General features: G+C 41.9%; 1 protein-coding gene across 1 annotated transcript; it reads left to right on the plus strand.

Annotated features, from left to right (window-relative positions):
- The first annotated feature begins 24 nt into the window (after positions 1-24).
- On the plus strand, positions 25-7,065 carry LOC134293516 (uncharacterized). Its single transcript, XM_062961270.1, has 2 exons — positions 25-422; positions 6,315-7,065. Exons 1-2 carry the CDS (start codon positions 25-27, stop codon positions 6,541-6,543), a joined length of 627 nt encoding a protein of 208 aa, XP_062817340.1. The 3' UTR covers positions 6,544-7,065.
- The last annotated feature ends 14,984 nt before the right edge of the window (positions 7,066-22,049 follow it).

Below are 22,049 nucleotides of genomic sequence, written 5' to 3' on the forward strand. Positions count from 1 at the left end.
CCCGGCTGGATTGCCGGCCCCGCGATGCTGCCTGTGCCGGCATCCGAAGAGGAAGAGGAGGAGGAGGAGGAGGAGGAGGAGGAGGAGGAGGAGGAGGAAGCACAGCAGCAGTGCCGCCGCAGCCCCCTGCAGCCGCCTCTGCACCTCTTGGTCCGCCCGCCTTGGCAGAGCTCTCTCTCCTCCCTCCCTCCCTTCCCTTCTTGGGACTGGTCTCTCTCTCTCTCTCCTCCCAGGCAGAAAGCAGGTGCCGCCACCAATAAATGTTTAATTATCGGATTAATAACTCTCCCTGGAGAGATGGGGAGGGGGCCAGGACGTGGAGGAGAGGCCCCGCTCCCTTTTTATCCATCTTTTCCCTCTTTTCAAAAAAACTCCTCTGCCTTCTCTCCAAAGTACACCAGGAATGGAGTTCTGCCTCCTAGGTAAGTGTTAGGGAATCTGAGCTGTTATTGTTGTAGATTGTTGTACATAGATTGTTGTACATGGAAATAATTGTAGTAAATAGTTTTTGATTTATTGAATACAGTTATATATATTACAATTATATATTTTTGTTATTTAAACTATATATGGAGCCCTGGTGACAAAGTGCGTTAAAGCACTAAGCTGGAGACCGAAAGGTCCCAGGTTCAAACCCCGGGAGCGGCGTGAGCGGCCGCTGTTAGCTCCAGCTCCTGCCAACCTAGCAGTTCGAAAACATACCAATGTGAGTAGATCAATAGGTATTGCTCCGGCGGGAAGGTAACGGCGCTCCATGCAATCATGCCGGCCACATGACCTTGGAGGTGTCTACGGACAACGCCGGCTCTTCGGCTTAGAAATGGAGATGAGCACCAACCCCCAGAGTCAGACATGACTGGACTTAACGTCAGGGGAAACCTTTACCTTTACTTTTTAAACTATACATATTGCGAAATTATGGTTTTTTTTCTCGAAGTGACACACCACCCAAGTTATTATTATTATTATTATTATTATTAAACTTTATTTGTACCCCGCTAGCATCTCCCGAAGGACTCGATGCGGCTTACAAAGGCCAAGGCCTCAACACACAATATAACAATACAAAACAAAAGGCAAATTAAAAACAATTAAAACAGTATAAACAACAAGCAATAAACAATACGCTAAAACACAATAAAACTGGGCCGGGCCAGAGTAATGGGTACAAGATTAAAAGTGCTGATGTGACAGGTGATATATAAGGCTTCTAGGGCAAGTGCAGAGTGCGATATACGATCTTAGTTCTAATAAAGTGCTTATGGGACTTGGTGTTGGAGATTTCCTATTAATCTGGGAAGGCACATTGGAACAGCCAGGTCCTCAAGTTCTTTCTGAAGACTGCCAATGTAGGGGCCTGTCTGAGATCCTTGGGGAGGGTGTTCCCGAGTCGGGGGGCCACCACAGAGAAGGCCCTGTCTCGTGTCCCCACCAACCGCGCTTGCGACGCAGGCGGGATCACGAGCAGAGCCTCTCCAGATGACCGAAGTGAACGCGTGGTTTCGTAGACGGAGATGCGGTCACGGAGGTAGGATGGTCCCAAACCGTTCAGGGCTTTGTAGGTAAGCACCTGCACCTTAAATTGGGCTCGGAAAGTAAATGGCAGCCAGTGGAGCTCCTTGAACAGGAGGGTTGACCTCTCTCTGTAAGGGGATGTTAGGTTAACATATCTATATATATAAAAGGGTAATGAAATTTTGGCCAAGGACAAAACAACAAAACTACACATCCCAGAAACACTAAACTTGGCAGCACAACCCCTCATCCATGTCTCTACGTTCATACAACAAAAAGAAAAGAAAAATAAAGTCCTAATTAGAGGGAGAGGTATAATTGTTTTTATCCAATTGCTGCCAGTTAAAAGGCTAAGCTCTGCTCACTTGGCCTCCTAGCACTCAGCCCAGGGGACAGGCAGAGTTAGGCCTCACTTAGGCCTCTTCCACACTGCCTATAAAATACAGATTATCAGATTTGAACTGGATTATATGGCAGTGTAGACTCAAGGCCCTTCCACACAGCTATATAACCCATTTATAATCTTATATTATCTGCTTTGAACTGGATTAACTTGACTCCACACTGCCATATAATCCACTTCAGTGTGCAGTCGGACACAACTGGACTTAATGTCAGGGGAAGACCTTTACCCTTTACCTTAACTACCACCAATTCCTCAATACTTTATTTCCCATACCACCATACTTCGCCACAGCAACGCATGGCCGAGCACAGTTAGTATATATATATAGGTAAAGGTTTCCCCTGATGTTAAGTCCAGTCATGTCTGACTCTGGGGGTTGGTGCTCATCTCCATTTCTAAACCAAAGAGCCGGCATTGTCTGTAGACACCTCCAAGGTCATGTGGCCAGCATGACTGCATGGAGTGCTGTTACCTTCCCGCCAGAGCGGTACCTATTGATCTACTCACATTGGCATGTTTTTGAACTGCTAGGTTGGCAGGAGCTGGAGCTAACAGCGGCTGCTCACTCCGCTCCCGGGGCTTGAACCTGGGACCTTTCAGTTTCCAGCTCAGTGCTTTAACGCACTTCACCACCAGGGTTCCTTAAATATATATATATATATATATATATATATATATATATAACCCTCAGTTGGAGTAATTCCACCATAATTATAACAGAAGTAAACTTCATAACCAGCAGAAACTTACCTGTAATAAGCTGGGATAAGTTTCTGTTCATAGAATCACAGAGTTGGACGAGACCTCATGGGCCATCCAGTCCAACTCCCTGCCAAGAAGCAGGAAATCGCATTCAAAGCACCCCCGACAGATGGCCATCCAGCCTCTGCTTAAAAGCCTCCGCCACACTCCGGGGCAGAGAGTTACACTGCCGAACAGCTCTTTCTCACAGTGAGGAAGTTCTTCCTAATGCTCAGGTGGAATCTCCTTTCATTAGGATGGTTTAGGATTGCAGAGTCAGAACTTCATGAGACCGGCGTGACTGCTTGGAGCGCTGTTACCTTCCCGCCAGAGCAGTACCTATTGATCTACTCACATTTGCATGTTTTTGAATTGCTAGGTTGGCAGAAGCTGGGGCTAACAATGGGAGCTCACTCTGCTTCCCCAGATTGGAACCACTAACCTTTCGGTCAGCCAGTTCAGCAGCTCAGCAGTAGAAGTTAGAAGAGACAGAAGGATTTAAAAAAATGCACAGGAAATTGGGAAAATGCCTCATCTTAGCCCTCTCTCTAGCCTAGGTACTCATGAGGACTTGGAACTTGATGACACAAGAAACTTGTGCAGTTCAGGGATGAAGCCCAACACTAAGGAATAGGAAAGGCTCGGGTTTAGGAAAGGCACTCCTTTTCGGACTAGTATCCAGACCAGTTTGAGAAACTGTGGCCCCTTCCATGCCGCAGTATAAAATTCCACATTATCAACTTTGAACTGGAATATATGACAGTATGGACTCAGATAGCCCAGTTCAAAGCAGATATTGTTGATTGCCTGTCTTGGTATTCTGAGTGATATGGCTGTATGGAAGGGCCCTAAATTGGCTTTCAAAAGCAACTTCCGTAAACTCAAGAGTAGGGAGTGATACACAGAGGCGCCTTCCACACAGCTGAATAAAATCCTACATTATCTGCTTTGAACTGGAATATATGGCAGTGTGGACTCAGATATCCATTTAGAAGCTGGAAGTATAAAGAAAGGGGTTTACTGAGCAGCCAGTCTGAGGAAAGATGTATGTCATTTTATATGGGTAAAAGGCTTGGCCCTATCACCTGTCCCCAAGGTCCATGCCACTGTTGTTTAGGGGATGTTGTTCTTCAAAGCCCTATGGCCACTAGTGATTCAACCTAAAAGATCTTGAATGTTAGGCAGAATTGTTAGTATCCATAGGGTTTTGATGCCAGTGGGCTGGGGACTCTCTTTCAGGTTTTAATCTGTATTTTCAAGGGGCTCTTGAAGGTTCCAGACTTAAAGAAGGGAGAGATGTTCAGCACTTTGGACAGCTCCTTCATTCTGAAAGGCAGAATAGAATCCCCCAGTCCAGCCTTGTAGAAATAAAATGGGAAATGAACTTCCTCCAGTGCTAAGAGCAACTACTTTGTCTGCACAAGTCTCTCACTCCTCCAGCTTTAAATAAGAATTAAAAAAAAAAGATCCAGGAAAGCACCTTCTCTGCCAGTCAGAGTGGAATAAGTTTGGCTTGAATAACAATCTGGTTTGGAAGAAAGCAGGTCCCTGTGTTCTTGCTTCCCAGCTGCTTCCCGGGCTCTTGCTTTCAAGGAATGATGCACGTGGCAACCGCGTGGCAGCCCTGCCTGTGTCCACCCAGCCGCACACCTCTGCTGCTATGCGCCAGAGTTAGCATTTCCATGTTTCATCGTAAATGTCATCACTGCTGCGGGATGGCTGAAGAGGGAGACCTGTACAGTGCAGCAGAAATGTGACAGATTGCAAAAGATAGCAGCTTCCTTGCAATGCGAAACAATCAGCGGAGAAACTCACAAATAGTAATTGCTATTGGACTGCTTTCGAAGAAATACGTATATCAGTCTTTTGTAGTAAAGAAGGAATCTAGCAGCACTTTTGAGACCAGTTCCTTTATATCAGGCATGGGCAAACTTGGGCCCTCCAGGTGTTTTGGACTTCAACTCCCACAATTCCTAACAGCCTACCGGCTGTTAGGAATTGTGGGAGTTGAAGTCCAAAACACCTGGAGGGCCCAAGTTTGCTCGTGCCTGCTTTATATTGTAACATAAGCTTCTTGTGCACTGATGAATGGGCTAGTGAAGATATTTAAAGAGAAGCTGTACTATCCCCATTGTCAAAATAGTTGCTCCACCTACTGTTATACTGTAAATCCCATCATCCTCAGTCAGTAGAGTCAGTAATGGGATATGATGGAAACTGTAATCCAACCATTGATGGAAGAACATGACTCCTCTATTCTCTGCACATGTTGTGGTCCTATTACTATCTACTGTGATATTTCTTTTTTTTACCCCAGAGTTTCTAATCCTGTGCAAAGCAGAAATTATTTTAATAATTGTGTTTTTCAGCTACTTCTACAAATGTATGAAAAGACCAGTAAATAATCAGCTGAATTTTCAGTTGTGGCGCAATGGGTTAAACCCTTGTGCCAGCAGGACTGCTGACCGAAAGATTGGAGGTTTGAATCTGGGGAGTGGGGTGAGTTCCCATCTGTCAGCTCCAGCTTCCCATGCAGGGATATGAGAGAAGCCTCTCATAAGGATGGTAACACATCCGAGCGTCCCCTGATCAATGTCCTTGCAGATGGCCAAATTTCTCACACCAGAAGCGACTTGAAGTTTCTCAAGTCACTCCTGACACAAAAAAATCGGTTGCTTGCTTTACACCTCATCAGAAACTCTGTCCACAGAGTTTTTTTGTAACCTGAGAAATCTTTAATGTATTTTATTTTAAGATTTATATAATATAATCCAACACAGAAAGAGAGCCTAAAGACAGTAAGGGGACACCTAAGAGGAGCGTTCCTGTTCACTCCACATACCAGAATCCACCAGCCAACACAAGCAATGGTCATGGTTTGTAGGGAGGATTGTAGAAGTTCCAGATCAAGAAAGTAACTTTTCCCAGCTCTAGTTACAACTGGTATCAAGTGTTAGGGAAAGTAAACAAGGGAATTCCAGACATGAAACAATCAGGACCAGCTAATACCTCCCAACAAAGGATTCTGCCAGGCAGGAAGTAGCCAGGCTTTGAATGCTAATCAAGGCGATTAATTGTGACATTCACACTTGACCCCAACAGACAAGAGTTCTTTCTCTCACCCTGGTCCTTCCACAGATATATGAACCCCACTTGCCTAGTTTTCAACAGACCTCACAACCTCTGAGGATGCCTGCCATAGATGTGGACAAAACGTCAGGAGAGAATGCTTCTGGAACATGGCCAGGCAGCCTGGAAAACTCACAGCAATCCAGCTTAGTTTTTCCCATTCTCATATCAGAACCCTAATTCCTCAATGAAGCTAAGTTGTGGGACATTCTAGACATGGGCAGGATTGCACTGTAAGTAGGAGGTATGGAGAGGCTATTTTCTGGCTGTTGGTGTTTGGAGACAGCACAAAAATCCAAGGCTGTTCTCTGTATCTTACTGAGTGATTTTGTGCATCAAATCAAGTACTGGTCAATGCTAGCCCTTCTTCCATTGGCTGGTGAATTTATACAATGTTGTTTCAAAAGCAACTAAATTCTAGTGGCAACTGGGAAGAAAGGGGAAGCTCCGCTTGAATCCTCTTGTGCTATTGCTATCAGACTGACACAAAGAAATCTCCTTCATCTTTCTCCTCCCTTTGTAGCAACTCTGCGAGCTGCATTCTGACAGATCCCTTACAGTCTTTGAATGCCAATGATCTCCATCTCCTGGAATTTAAAATTCCTGTGGAAAAGAAGTGGAGTGTGGATGCAGGAGGAATCACTCAAGAGCCGAGACTGAATCTGAAGATTAGCTCCAATGCGCAGTTGACAAGCCAAGAGCAGGAAAAACCTTCTTCTGTTGACACGGAGAGCAAAGGATATGAGAGATGATTCTGGGGATTGCTGTTACTGTGGACCTCACTAGGTGGCACTCTTGGATATCTCCTCCCCTTGGCACACCAGCCAAATCCATCACCAATTTTGGAGAAGCTAGAGCTACCTTTGATATGGTTTGGGTATTATTCCTGAAAGTTGCATAGACTCCCTTTGTGAGGAGGATGCTAGAAGTGTTGGTTAGAGCAGGCATGGGCAAACTTTGGCCCTCCAGGTGTTTTGGACTTCAACTCCCACAATTCCTAACAGCCGGTAGGCTGTTAGGAATTGTGGGAGTTGAAGTCCAAAACACCTGGAGGGCCCAAGTTTGCCCATGTCTGGGTTGGAATCTTTCTTTTGAGGCAAGAAAAAATCCAGTTGAGATATGGCTCCCTTGGAGTTTTAAGGAACAGAATACTGCTTTGCTTGTGTATAGAGCTGGGGCTAAACATTTACACTTCTGCAGGGAGCAATTCTCTATTCACTACCAGGACTCAATGGAGGGCGATTAATCACCAAATAAACTGTTTTGGAAGAGGATTCCTCCAGTGCAACTGTTTATGTATTAACAAACTGGTAGTTTTACTGATCTCATGTGCTGTCACTTTGTGTTTGTTTAACACACAGGTAGAGCAGGTGTGACTCATAATTAAAGCATGCCCCCTGGATATTATCCGATGGCAGCGGCTCATGTGGCATCCTGAGATAATGTGCCAAAATGAGAAAACGCTGTACTCCATCAATGACTGCGGTGGTTTTGCTGGCGGATAAAGAATGAGAGAGGCCACCACTCAGTGACAGAGCACATTGCCTGTGAACAGAAAACACCAGGCTCGTCTCCTTATTAAGAACATCTTAGCAGGTGATGAGGAAGTCCATCTGTCAGAAACCTCAGAAAAGCATGGCCTTTCAGAATAGCAAGACTGCAATAGAAAACATGGACAGCCTTGCAGTATATTAATAGTATACAAGTTATATTGGTTAACTACTACAGTAGAGTCTCACTTATCCAACGTAAATGGGCCGGCAGAACCTTGGATAAGCGAATATGTTGGATAATAAGGAGAGATTAAAGAAAAGCCTACTAAACATCAAATTAGGTTATGATTTTACAAATTAAGTACCTAAACATCATGTTATACAACAAATTTGACAGAAAAAGTAGTTCAATGTGGAGTAATGTTATGTTGTAATTACTGTATTTACAAATTTAGCACCAAAATATCACGATATATTGAAAACATTGACTACAAAATGCGTTGGATAATCCAGAACGTTGGATAAGTGAGTGTTGGATAAGTGAGACTCTACTGTATTTAACTGCTATGGCTCTATCCCAGGCATGGGCAAACTTTTTTTAATTTTTTAAAAATATTTTATTGAAAAACATATAACATATAACATAAGTGATAGACATACATATATACCACTGTGCGGGAAGTTTAGAAACAATAACATAAAATACACATGCATATATATCTATATATACATATAAATATATGCACACGTACATACATATATTTATCTAAAGAAAGGAGAAAGAGAGAGGGAAGAGAAAGAGAAAGAAAATAACAATAATGATAATACTGATAAAAGAAACAAAAAACAAAGACAAAAACAAAAAAACCCTAAATTCTCCCTGTTGCTTTAACATCTATGCAAAAACAATACATAAACAATACTCAAGTAGCTGAGGTGGGAAAGGAAGGGGCCTGAGGCTGTTAGGAATTATGGGAGTTGAAGTCCAAAACACCTGGAAGGCCCAAGTTTGTCCATGCCTGCTCTATCCTATGAAATTCAGGAATGTGCAGTTTTGGTGCTTGCAATTCTTTAGTGACAGAATTCATAAAAGACAGTTCACTGTGCTGTAAAATTCTTAAACTCCATGGTACTTAGCTCTGACAGTTCAAGTAAATGAAATTTCTAGCAATGTAGAAGCTTCCCAAGGAGACAAGCTAGCCTTCCTGTGTTAACAGTAATCTGACTGGGATCTGCCAAAGGCATGTGTCACTGTGGCTAGTGCTGGGCTCTAGCCTGGAAAACCTTTTCACCCAGTACCACACCAGGTTCAGTAGTACTAACTACAAAAGTTTGTTAGAAAAGCAGGTAGAAATAGAAAAACTGCATTTCCCAAAAGGGCAGAAGAGTAGAAAATACAAAATAGTAACAATTCAGAAATGTCCAGGTGCATAAAATCCAGAGAGTCAAAACCCACAGCAGTCAGTCAGACATTTATTTATTTATTTATTTACAGTATTTATATCTCACTCCGAAGGGGACTCAGGGCGGATCACATTATACACATACAGGGCAAACATTCAATGCCCATAAACACATCAAACAGAGACCGAGACAGACAGACGCAGAGGCAATTTAACCTTCTTCTGAGGGGATGTTTGATTCTGGCCACAGGGGGGAGCAGCTGCTTCATCATCCACTCTGATGGCACTTCCTCATTCCAGGTCGTAAATTAGATAAACTTGCCTCCCCACTTTTTTATAAGTGGTACCTTATTTCCTACTTGATAGATGCAACTATCTTTCGGGTTGCTAGGTCAGCAACAAGCAGGGGCTATTTTTTATTTTTAATTGACGGGTGCTCACCCCGCCAAGGGCTGGCCTCGAACTCATGACCTCATGGTCAGAGTGATTTATTGCAGCTGCTCAACAGCCTTCGCCACAGCCCGGCCCCCATCCATAAGCATGAAAACAGGAACTTATTCCAAGCCAATCCCTTCAAGGAACACAAGCAAACAGGAAACTTGACTCAAGAACATAAGCAAACAGGAAACTTGAATCATGAACATAGGCAAAGACAGGATATTTGAAACATGAACTTGAGAGCCGAGACAGGAAAGTTTTCCTTAAGGCAACATTGTCTCCTCTGAAGGCCTGAAGCCCACACTCCTTCATTTAAGCCTGACCAAAAAGCCATGAGATCATTCTGAAGGTACCTGGGCTTCAAGGTCTTCTCACGGATTCTCTCAGAGCACCTAATTAATTTATTTTTTACTCGCTCCATTCTCAACCCTAATCTAGCTTCTCTTGAGAACTCCCCATCAGATAAAGGACGATTCCCAGGGGACCCGGGACTTTCACTTTCCCTTGTTTCCCCTGTTGCCTGGGAACAGGTACAGGATTCCAAAACATCACCCATGTCTGCCTGCAATTGTCTCCTAGCACTGACAGATTCATCACTCTGAAACCCATCAAATCCTTTGTCCTCTGAAATATCAGAAAAATCCTCAGCAGCTTGCTGAGCTACAAAAGCTAGGTCTGACATCACCAGGAATGGGCAGGAGCCCCCGATGGCGTAGTGGATTAAAGCCTTGTGACATGAAGGTTGGGCTGCTGATCTGCAAGCTGCCAGGTTCGAATCCCACCCAGGGAGAGCATGAATGAGCTCCCTCTATCAGCTCCAGCTCCACGTGGGGACATGAGAGAAGCCTCCCATAAGGATGGTAAAACGTCAAAACATCCGGGCGTCCCCTGGGCAACGTCCTTGCAGACGGCCAATTCTCTCACTCCAGAAGCTACTTGCAGTTTCTCAAGTCACTCCTGAAACGGAAAAAAAAAACAACAACCAGGAATGAGCACAGCTGGGCGTGAGTTTTTACCGTGCGAAGGCACCCCTGGCCACTGCAGAAACCTGGGCCTCCAGGCTCTGAGCAAATCCAGGAGGGCACTTAACCTGTGAACTTTCATAGAATCATAGAATCATAGAATAGTAGAGTTGGAAGAGACCACATGGGCCATCTAGTCCAACCCCCTGCCAAGAAGCAGGAAATCGCATTCAAAGCACCCCCGACAGATGGCCATCCAGCCTCTGCTTAAAAGCCTCCAAGGAAGGAGCCTCCACCACGGCCCCGGGGAGAGAGTTCCACTGTCGAACAGCTCTCACAGTGAGGAAGTTCTTCCTGATGTTCAGGTGGAATCTCCTTTCCTGTAGTTTGAAGCCATTGTTCCGTGTCCTAGTCTGCAGGGCAGCAGAAAACAAGCTTGCTCCCTCTTCCCTATGACTTCCCTTCACATATTTGTACATGGCTATCATGTCTCCTCTCAGCCTTCTCTTCTGCAGGCTAAACATGCCCAGCTCTTTAAGCCGCTCCTCATAGGGCTTGTTCTCCAGACCCTTAATCATTTTAGTCGCCCTCCTCTGGACGCTTTCCAGCTTGTCAACATCTCCCTTCAACTGTGGTGCCCAAAATTGGACACAGTATTCCAGGTGTGGTCTGACCAAGGCAGAATAGAGGGGGAGCATAACTTCCCTGGATCTAGACGCTATATCCCTATTGATACAGGCCAGAATCCCATTGGCTTTTTTAGCTGCCGCATCACATTGTTGGCTCATGTTTAACTTGTTTTCCACGAGGAGAAATGTAACTCATCAAATACAGGCTACTCCTAAATCTACCTTTCAACTGACCAGTGTATCTCTTTCTTAACTGAGTTAAGCTTCATTTTTTTTTTCCACCTGGTCTATTCATTCTTGATCTGAGCTGCTGGTTTGGAGCTGGTAATAGTACCACAATTGTAAATATTTATTCAATACAAATGTGTTACGTCTCAACAGAAGGCAAGGCATGATTTCTTGTTCTCATGCTTGAACTGAAATTCCTAATTATTAATTATTGTCACTGTCTCTTTCTTTGATTCTGGAACAGAGCTCACCACATCTTGGAGCCATTTTGATATCACCCACAGATCCTAATGCCTGGTCTGTTATTATGTGCCATTTGTCCAGGTTGCATTTCAGAGGATTCTTCATCCTGGGAAGGATATGTTGTGAACCAATTTCAGCATTTTAAGGAAACATGCAAAAGATGAGGCAGAAGAGCTCATTTGGGGGTAGGCAGGTTTGGCAAAACGGAAAAAAGGAAAAGTATGGTATATAATATATTATAAAGTAAGTTATAGTTCTATATTTCCTCAAGTGATATAATCACTTATATATTATGATTGTAGTATCAGTTTATATATTCCAACTGTACAGATAAGTACATATTTCAATGTCCAATTTTAACAAATATAATCTTGATAATATTCTCAAGGTTTGTAATACTCTTCTTCAAAATCGATCATTCAAAGTAAATCAAACCTTGAGAATATTATCAAGATTATATTTGTTAAAATTGGACATTGAAATATGTACTTATCGGTATAGTTGGAATATATAAACTGATACTACAATCATAATATATAAGTGATTATATCACTTGAGGAAATATAGAACTATAACTTACTTTATAGTATATTATATACCATACTTTTCCTTTTTTCCATTTTGCTGTATATAATAGACATCTGTGCATATAGCGTTAGGCAGGTTTGGACATTGTTTGGATTTTTTACACGTTTCATTCCTCAAATTCATTTTACTCTATGAACATAGGAGATATAATCCAAGATCCCATTGAAATGCTGGTGTATCTTAAGTTTCTGCCAACTTAAGTGATCCAGAGGACAAAGGCCAGATATACCATAACAGCTAGACAGTGAATGGCACATCCATCCAGGAAATCAATAATCAGGGCAGAGCTGTGCCAGGTGTTGCCCTGCAGTCTCTATGGGCCTGGCTAATGGTGTTATGTAAAAAAGATGGTGGATATCTCTTTGTAAAAAGTCATCAAAGTATTAAACATAGCATAACTTGAGGCTACTCCATGCATTATGCTTACAGCTTGGGAAAAGTTATGTTCTGATGAAGGTTCTGATTAAATCAGAAAACCCATTTAATCTATCTATTGAATATATCAATTACTCCCAAATTGCCATCTCAGACAATATTTCAAGTTTCCTAATTCTTTGAGCCCATTAGCATCTAGTTCTGACAGCTCTTTAATGTGCCAGAACATCTCAGGTCTATCATAGAGTGAAATAAACGGGGCAGCTGGTCCCCAAATGAGCCCCATCAGAGAATACCCCAAGATGGCTCTCTTTGGGAACTTGAATTTTAAGTGAGTTGCTGTGACTGCGGAATGGCATGTGGCAGACTGAACCTGTCTCATTCCACCTTGGGCATGGGCACATTTCCAGCCTGTCAGATAGCCCCATACGAACAGGAAAGGAGTCTCGGTCCTCCCAGCTTCTCCTGCGCTAAGGAGAATTCTCCAGATGTTCAAACGGCAGATAGTACAGCCTGGCATATAACTCAAGGGAACTGTATGTCTCTCTCTGATTTGAAAGTGGCTGTCATTATGTGTTAATTAGGGAACTCAGAAGAGAATTCGTTGTTAAGGGTCCATTTCTGAACAGAACCCATTGGGAACAACATTTTAACAGTGCCATTATGTCAATTAAAAGGAAGAGGGCTCAGACCAGACATTAAGAAGAACTTCCAGATAACACCACCTTTTAACTGGGGTGCATTTGACCAACTCCAATCTGCTGGAACTTCTGTTCTCTGGGAATTCTCAAAGACCATTGACAGTGGTTCTAAAATGACTTCTGACTATTATTTTAATACCTGTAGATGAAATTCAAATGTATTAAAAGTAGCCTGATATTGCTATACAGCTTATGTATCTACTATATTATGTGCTGCATTTTTTTCTACAGCAACATTTGCTCCATTTGCCCCAATTAGCTATGGGGAGAAGACTGAGGCAAAGAAGATGTTGAGTAGTTCTGTCTTTTCTCTTTCTAGCATTAGACCATCATCAATATGCAATGGCCCAACCATTTCTTTTCTCTTCCTTTTGCTGCAGACACAACAAAAATGTCTATGTTATTGTTTTTAAGCTCTCTAGTTTCAGCAGATGTTTTATCCAAGCGCCATTCACCTGTAAAATGAATTGTTGAGTTACAAACAGTAAGTATGAATGCATAAGTAAATAATAATTTCCTGCTTCTTGGTAGGGGGTTGGACTGGATGGCCCATGAGGTCTCTTCCAACTCTACTATTCTATGATTCTATGATTCTATGATTCTAATAGCATTTTGTAGTTTTGAGAGACCACCTGAAAGTATACAGGGATAACTTTTGGTTACCAGTTACTTCTTTCCCTATTATTTCTATCCTATTATTTCTATTATTTCTTATTTTAAAGACATATTTGGGAGTGCACATACTGAATGAGGGATTTCAGCAGCCACTTTGCTTATATATTGTTGATTAAGAACAAACACATACATCTGTGTGATTGTATTTATTTAGCATTCAATTGGATCCAAGATTTTCTCTTCCATTACAAGTGTTACATTAGTAGAGCAAAGGAAATTACTTGGTGTTATTGACTGCAGTTTTGAATGGCCATGGTGCTTATCTTGAATACATTTGTGCTTATCATACAAATGTTGGACAGACTGTTTTTCCATTTCATAACCTTTTGACCTCCAGTTACACACCTGTCAGCCACCTGACAATAACACTCATGCCTCTGATGAACTGGTCTTTAATCCAGAAAAGCACCTCTTGCAATAAATCCGGTTCGTTCTTTCTTTTGCAAGTGTGAGCATTGCAAATGCTATCATCTCATGGAATAGAGTTGTTTACAGCCAGTGTTGCTGACTAAGCCCAGAATACCTAAGTTTACACCAATATATGTCACTTTTAGAGGATATTAGCTACATCATTTTGTCCTATCCTCCTGGAATGAAGGTTGGGCGTCTGAAGGGAGAGCATGCAAAACATGGCGGTGTAGGGATATGATGATTGCAGAGTGCTGCAACTTGATGGTGACAAAATATACCACTTTAATAGCTATCCACTGAGCAAGTAAATTAAAAGAATATGAATTAATGCTTCCTCTCATTGGCTGAAAAATTGCAACTGTTTCCGACTACAGAGTTACGAGTTGGGTTGATACAGGGAACGCTGTGGATGTAGTGTACCTGGATTCCAGTAAGGCCTTCAACAAAGTCCCCGACAACCTTCTGGCAAACAAACTAGTAAATGTGGGCTAAATAAAACTACGGTTAGGTGGATCTGTAATTGGCTAAGCGAACGAACCCAAAGGGTGCTCACCAATGCATCTTCTTCATCTTGGAAAGAAGTCACGAGTGGAGTGCCGCAGGGTTCCGTCCTGGGCCCGGTTCTGTTCAACATCTTTATTAACGACTTAGACGAAGGGTTAGAAGGCACGATCATCAAGTTTGCAGATGACACCAAACTGGGAGGAATAGGCTCCAGAAGTCTTCTGCTCCAGAAGACAGGAGCAGAATTCAAAACAATCTTGACAGACTAGAGAGATGGGCCGAAACTAACAAAATGAAGTTCAACAGGGACAAATGCAAGATACTTCACTTCGGCAGAAAAAATGGAATGCAAAGATACAGAATGGGGGACACCTGGCTCGACAGCAATACATGTGAAAAAGATCTTGGAGTCCTTGTGGACAACAAGTTAAACACGAGCCAGCAATGTGATGCGGCTGCTAAGAAAGCCAACGGGATTCTGGCCTGCATCAATAGGGGAATAGTGTCTAGATTCCCTGGAAGTCATGCTCCCCCTCTATTCTGCCTTGGTCAGACCACACCTGAAATACTGTGTCCAATTCTGGGCACCGCAATTGAAGGGAGATGTTGACAAGCTGGAAAGCATCCAGAGGAGGGCAACTAAAATGATCAAAGGTCTGGAGAACAAGCCCTATGAGGAGCGGCTTGAAGAACTGGGCATGTTTAGCCTGCAGAAGAGAAGGCTGAAAGGAGACATGATAGCCATGTACAAATACGTGAAGGGAAGTCATAGGGAGGAGGGAGCAAGCTTGTTTTCTGCTGCCCTGCAGACTAGGACGTGGAACAATGGCTTCAAACTACAGGAGAGGAGATTCCACCTGAAAATCAGGAAGAACTTCCTCACTGTGAGGGCTGTTCAACCGTGGAACTCTCTCCCCCAGACTGTGGTGGAGGCTCCTTCTTTGGAGGCTTTTAAGCAGAAGCTGGATGGCCATCTGTCGGGGGTGCTTTGAATGCGATTTCCTGCTTCTTGGCAGGGGGTTGGACTGGATGGCCCATGAGGTCTCTTCCAACTCTACTATTCTATGATTCTATGGTTCAGTGCTCCTTCCTTGCCGTGGCCTCTAAATGTCTATGGTGCCAGGGATGCTGCATTTGCAGGACCAGAAGGTAGCCAGGTGGATCTGCACTCACCTATGTGTCTGATATCCAAGATTACACTCGCTAAGAATTCATAGCAAGAAGGGCAAACACCAGGTGATGAATTTGCCATAGTGGCTGTGATCACAAAACTGATTTGACCTCTCATGTCAACTAAATCATTTATTATCAAGGTATTCAAAAAAATCTGTCTGCCTGTCTTTTTGTCCATCCATCAGTCCACAAACCATTTATGGCACATACTACTGCTCTCACACAGCTAAGTTCTGCTCCCATTTGTTAACAATTGCTATGGATGGAAATGGCATGCATGGCCAAGATTAACATCCCAACTCTTATATCCCAGGAGAGGATATAAGTGAAAGTCACCAGACAGTGAGACTGAGATAAAAGGGCATGAAAAAAAACTGTCAAGAGGGAAAGTGGAACAATTTATGTTAATGAGACTTGCTTGGGAAAGAAAACTCAGCCAGAAGCACCCAAACAAGGAAGAAGCGGGGTTTTGATTATCAGATTGGGTTAAGCTAGAAGAAGAACTCACTGAAATGTGCATTTTGCTGAATAAGTAATTGGGTCCTCAACTTTCACAGTGGGAGCAAAAACCCATGGAATTTCCCTGAAATCTGATTAGTCATCAAGTGTTATTAGACTTTGCAAAGCTCTGCAATTTGTGATAATAAAATGAGATAACATATCTCCATGCAGCAGATCCTCTCATGACAGTCAGACCTCACCATTCAGTGAAGTTGCAGGAGATAAGGTGCTGCTATTGAACAGTGTGCGAAGAAGGGGGAGGAGATGGCTGATAACAGGACTCCAGACCTTGCACTTTTAGGTATCAGGAAAGACAGAAAAAATGGAATAAGGTTATGAGAAGTGAAAGAGGAATAAGAAACCAGGATCTCCTCTTCATGTAAATTGTACAAACAGTTTGAGCTTAATGTGTTGTCAAAGGCTTTAATGGCCGGAATCACAGGGTTGTTGTGTGTTTTCCAGGCTGTATGGCCATGTTCCAGAAGCATTCTCTCCTGAAGTTTCACCCACATCTATTGGCAGGCATCCTCAGAGGTTGTGAAGTATATTGGAAACGAGGAAAGTGGGGTTTATATATCTGTGGAAGGTCCAGGGTGAGAGAAAGAACTCTTGTAGCAAAAACAAGATTAAGCCGTGCGCTACACTGAGGATTAACAAATGTATTGTGGCAGATGCTTTGAGGGTTAGAGCTCATTTCATCGGCTGCAACCTTTGGAACGTGCCTTCATTGGAAGAAAACCCAAGAGGCATGCATGAATATTTTCATTGCTTTCACAAACCTGTGATTTGTCAACTTTCTGCCACATAGAGATTCTAAATTTGATGTCACTTAAAAATTAGTTATTTGTTGAAAGTAACTGATTCCTAATGAGTTTCATTGCTAAGCAGAACCATGAAGTCAATTCTCTTAACTGTGAGTCAAACACACAGTTAAACCCCACCGTTACATAGGGGCCATTTGTCAGATACTAGATCTGTTCTTTCTTACACCAAATTACAATTTGGCCCACTGTTATTCTCTCTATTGTGAATGAAATGCCACCAGAATGCCTAATTGACAATTAACCAGTTTATTAATACATTGCTTCACACATATCAGAAGCTGGTGCATTTTACATAACATTTAACCGGATGATCCTGTTTCTTAGAGATGCAAATGAGGTGTTTGAGTGTCACCCCTGGACGCATTCCTGGGAATATTCAAAAGCTGGAGCAATTGTGCTCCTTTGAATCAATTTCTCAGTATTAATTATTACATTTGAAAAGTGCAAGATGGGGAGGGGTGGTGGTGGTGAGTGAACAATGAAAAAGGACACAGATAGCATACTGGGATTACTAACAAAGAAGAGGAATGGACCAGGATGAAAAGTATTAATATGTGCAGGCTGCAAAGCATATCACAGGGAAAGAGGCTGGAAATATATGGGACCAGGCTTACAAACCATGCAGTGTGGCTGTCCAGGGCAAATCTCACAGCTTTCCCATAATCCTGACATATTAAGGAAGACTTGTAAAAAATCCCACTTCCCAGGCAAGAAATAATTGATGTGAATTTCCAACCAAGTCATGATGGAAACTTGCTGTATGACTGCACCATTTTAGAGTTTTCTTTTCATACAAATCCTGGAACTCAAGAACTATATTAAGTTTGTTCTGCCAATCACAGAAGATTTAAATCTGCAAATAACTTTTCTAAGGCCCTAGAACAGAGTGTTTCAATCATTTCATGTTGGTGACACACTTTTTAGAAATGCTGGTCTGTTCATCAATCTCCCTGTAAACCTTTTAGGATTGAAACTCACACTTCGTATGATGACAAAGTATGTAGCGATTGCGGACATCCCACCTAAGGAGGCTTGATAAATAAATTACTAGAGAGATTAATTAAACATGTATTTCTATTAGTTGCTTTGAACTAGTAAGATTCTAGGGTGCAAATCCCTTTCTTCCTCAGACTTAAATTAAATTCAGGGGTGGAGTGGTGCAATTAACAGTGAATTCTTGCCTTTCATGACAGCGGGACACATATTAATGGTCTTATATGTTGGAAGTGAATATACAGCTCGTTCATAATTTTGCTCAATGGCTGACATATATGGTATTCTTGCATTGTTTTTGCTAATGCTACAGCTGTCGTTCAGACATTTTAGAGTTCCATCTGCCTTAGACTTTCCAGTTAAGAGCTGGAAGGCATGAAATAAGAACAATGTTCCTGTTGCAGCCCAGCCACCTATGTGAAAAGCTAATTAGTCCAAATACAGCTCATCCAACAGGAATCAATCAACTGATTTAAAGCTTATCAAAGAAAAAAGAGCTCTATAGAAAAAGCTAGTTCAATAGTATATTCCAGAGTACAAAATAGTCAAGCAGTTCCAAGATACAGTAGAGTCTCACTTATCCAACACTCGCTTATCCAACGTTCTGGATTATCCAATGCATTTTTGTAGTCAATGTTTTCAATACATCATGATATTTTGGTGCTAAATTTGTAAATACCGTAATTACTACAAAACATTGGAAACTATATATTGAATGTAATCATATTAGAAGTAGAAATAGAAAAAATGTAATCACAAGCAGACTGTGTGCATATAGCCCACATATAGCCTGCGTATTGAACTACTTTTTCTGTCATATTTGTTGTATAACATGATGTTTTGGTGCTTAATTTGTAAAATCATAACGTAATTTGACATTTAATAGGCTTTTCCTTAATGCCTCCTTATTATCCAACATATTCGCTTATCCAACGTTCTGCCCGCCCATTTATGTTGGATAAGTGAGACTCTACTGTATACATAAAGGGCAAAAGTAGAAGTACATCCCAAATACTGGCTTAAAAAACATTCCAAAATATAAGTTACCATCATAACACTGGGTTGCTGTGAGTTTTCCAGGCTGTATGGCCATGTTCCAGTAGCATTCTCTCCTAACGTTTTGCCCACATATATGACAGGCATCCTTAGAGATTGAGAGGCCTGTTGAAAACTAAGCAAATGATGTTTATATATCTGTGGAATGATGTCCAGGGTGGGAGAAAGAACTCTTGTCTGTTTGAGGCAAGTGTGAATGTTGCAATTGATAACATTCACACTTGCTTTAACATTCTTGATGGACAAACAGCAGAGTCCAATACTGAGAGTAAAGCCAAAAATCAATAGAACTTAGACAAAGAACTGTATCCAAAACACGATTCCCTAATACTAAGCATCAGGCATGTAGCCGGGGGGGGGGGGGGGGGGGGACACCCTCAAAATTATCAGGGTGTTCCGCGAGAAGGCCTTATATTTATTATTTAAACTGTTATGTATATTCATATCATGATCTGATCACCATGCTCAATATATCCCATATGCATGGGGTATTGCGATAACGATACAAAAGGTATCAGACTCAGCCCCACCCCCCATGAACCAAAATCCCAGCCCCCCAATCAAAATCCTGGTTACGGGCCTGCTAAGCATGGTATTAGGAAATTACCATGGTTTCAACTTGTTTTTTAAAAATAGGTACTGATACTGAAATGGCAGACAAAGGTTTGACGTAATGAAACAAAGAGAGTTCCGGTGGCTGTAGAAAAAAGACGTTTATTCTCAGTGGCCAGAGAGAATAAGCAATAAGGAAAAAGACCTTCTCCTGTAATCAGGAAAGCGGAGGTCCGGAACAAAGAAACACAGGTTCTTATATACCCTTTTTGCATTCATCTATTTATGTCATAGAGGCATTATCCATCACCAATTAGTGTCCAAAAAAGTCTTACTTGGCACTTTACTAAAAGCTATTTTTGCATTTTCCTAAAATATAGACTACTTTCAAGGTCTCTGACACTCCATTAGGCCTTATCTCTGGAATTCTCATCTAGGCTCTCAGGGATCCATTAATTAAGGAATTCCTCCCTACCTTAGCTTGGTACTCCTACATGGCACCAGGTCTTATCTTGACATCCCAAAAAGCCTTAATTTGTCTTTTGTCCATTAGCATATCTATTCTTGTTGACACTTAACATATGTCTTTGGCACTTTGGGTGAACCTTGGTCCTCCTTATGGGGAGACAGTTATTTGCTGAGCAGAGTGTATTTTGGGGCTATATGCACACAGTCTGCTTGTGATTACATTTTTTCTATTTCTACTTCTAATATGATTACATTCAATATATAGTTTCCAATACAAGTATTATATTTTCCCAATACACCTTCATCAATACCTTTTAATAAAATCAGATCTATTTCTATAACATTATATATCTGTGAGTAGATTGTCACTTCTAATATTACTTGATCATATTACATTCCAGTCATCCCTGACTATTGGATATGCTGCCTGGAAGTGACAGCGGCTTGAGTCCAATGGCCTTGTGATCACTGAGTCTATGCTTGCAACACATAGTTACATCTGGATGAGGCCATATCTAAATCTTGTTCTTGTGGGCCAATTTATGATGACACTAACGTAACCTATTATGTGATTTCTCTTGGTAAGATGTCGTCAGGGATGGTTTGCCATTGGTTGTCTCTGAGTCGGAGAGAGTGTAACATGCCCATGGTCACCCAATGTGTTTCCATGACTGATCTCCTGGAGCCATAGTCCCACATTCAGAACACTACACTGCACTGTCTCCATGCTTAAAGTATTCCCATTAAAAGCAATCACGTAGGTAAGCTATTATTAATTAACTAAAGCTCAATAGATTAACTAAAGCTCAATAGATTAGTATGTCAATGAATGTAATATGGGCAGGAAGGGCTCTCTTTTTGCTTCCAGGAACCTGGAACAAGATAACTGACCAGAGTAGTATTTGTTCTGTTTATTACATCGAAAAGAGCACAAGAGGAAGAAGTGGAATGTCAAGGGCAATAAAAAAGGAACAGAAATTTATGGACAATGCTGACATGTCTATTAGTTCAAAGGATCCATTCAATGGGAACACATAAATCAAGCACTTATTGACTCCCACCCATCTAACTAGTGGGTGATAAGAAATGTCTGGACTTTACAACCCTTTATCTTGTTGCACCATCGTGGCTGCATTTGTAGACTAATCTTACTGTCAGGACTGATGTGAGATAACAAAAGAAAACATGTCACCAGAAGGCTAATATGGAATTTCTCTCGGGATTCATGGAAAGCAGGTCTGTTTAAATATCAATAACAACACACTTGTTCTTAGGAAAAATAGCTTTCAGGCATGGCAACATTGATAATTTAGCCTTGCCTAATTCTCCCACTCATTTCAATTAATCTCCCTAGCAGTATACCCCTAAAAAAGTGCCACAGTTCCAAGTTCAAGATGCCCAACTGCAAATCTCTAAGGCATAGGTTCACAGCCTTTAGTCCTTCAAATATTCTGGACTTCAACTCCCAGAAGGCCATAGGAACATGTTTGAGAGTCACAAATTCTAGGAACTGGTGTCCAGAATACACAGAGGACCAAAAACTAAGAACCATGGCTCTAGGTAAATGGATTTATTTTCTACCACAGGTTGTCATCTTATCTTATTTCCTTTTTTCTTTTCTTTTTTTTCTATATTAACCAAAGGTCTTGAATTGAACCTAAATTTCCATTTGTCTGAGCCACTGATGCTTCTTTCTTTGGATTTAACTTTTCTGCATCCGACTAGCATTCGGAATATAAAGCCTGCTATCTTGGCATCTTTGGGGCTATGTATTATTTATAGAGTCTCTTGTTCTTGGGCAAGTGAAGAAACCAAATAAATATTAATTCTGAAGCCTTTCATTTCTCCTGCTGCAGCTCTCGCGGCTCCAGGGACATAGAAGAATCCACCATGTGGAAAAGGAGAAATAAATTACCTGAAAATAACACGTTATCAAACAATTATCAAAACAATTATTCTCCCCTGTAATAGAAATGAACAGTTGTGTTACCCTGGAATATTAAATGTCGTGCAAGGTGAGAAATGGGGAGTCCTGGCAAGT

This window comes from Anolis carolinensis, unplaced genomic scaffold (assembly GCF_035594765.1).
Source record: "Anolis carolinensis isolate JA03-04 unplaced genomic scaffold, rAnoCar3.1.pri scaffold_8, whole genome shotgun sequence".
Classification (NCBI taxonomy): Eukaryota; Metazoa; Chordata; class Lepidosauria; order Squamata; family Dactyloidae; genus Anolis; species Anolis carolinensis.

Bases quoted from the DNA above. Each gene is read 5' to 3' on its own strand.
- LOC134293516 (XM_062961270.1), top strand. From the start codon at position 25: ATGCTGCCTGTGCCGGCATCCGAAGAGGAAGAGGAGGAGGAGGAGGAG. The intron at 423-6,314 runs GTAAGTGTTAGG...CTCCCTTTGTAG, and splicing joins AATGGAGTTCTGCCTCCTAG to CAACTCTGCGAGCTGCATTC.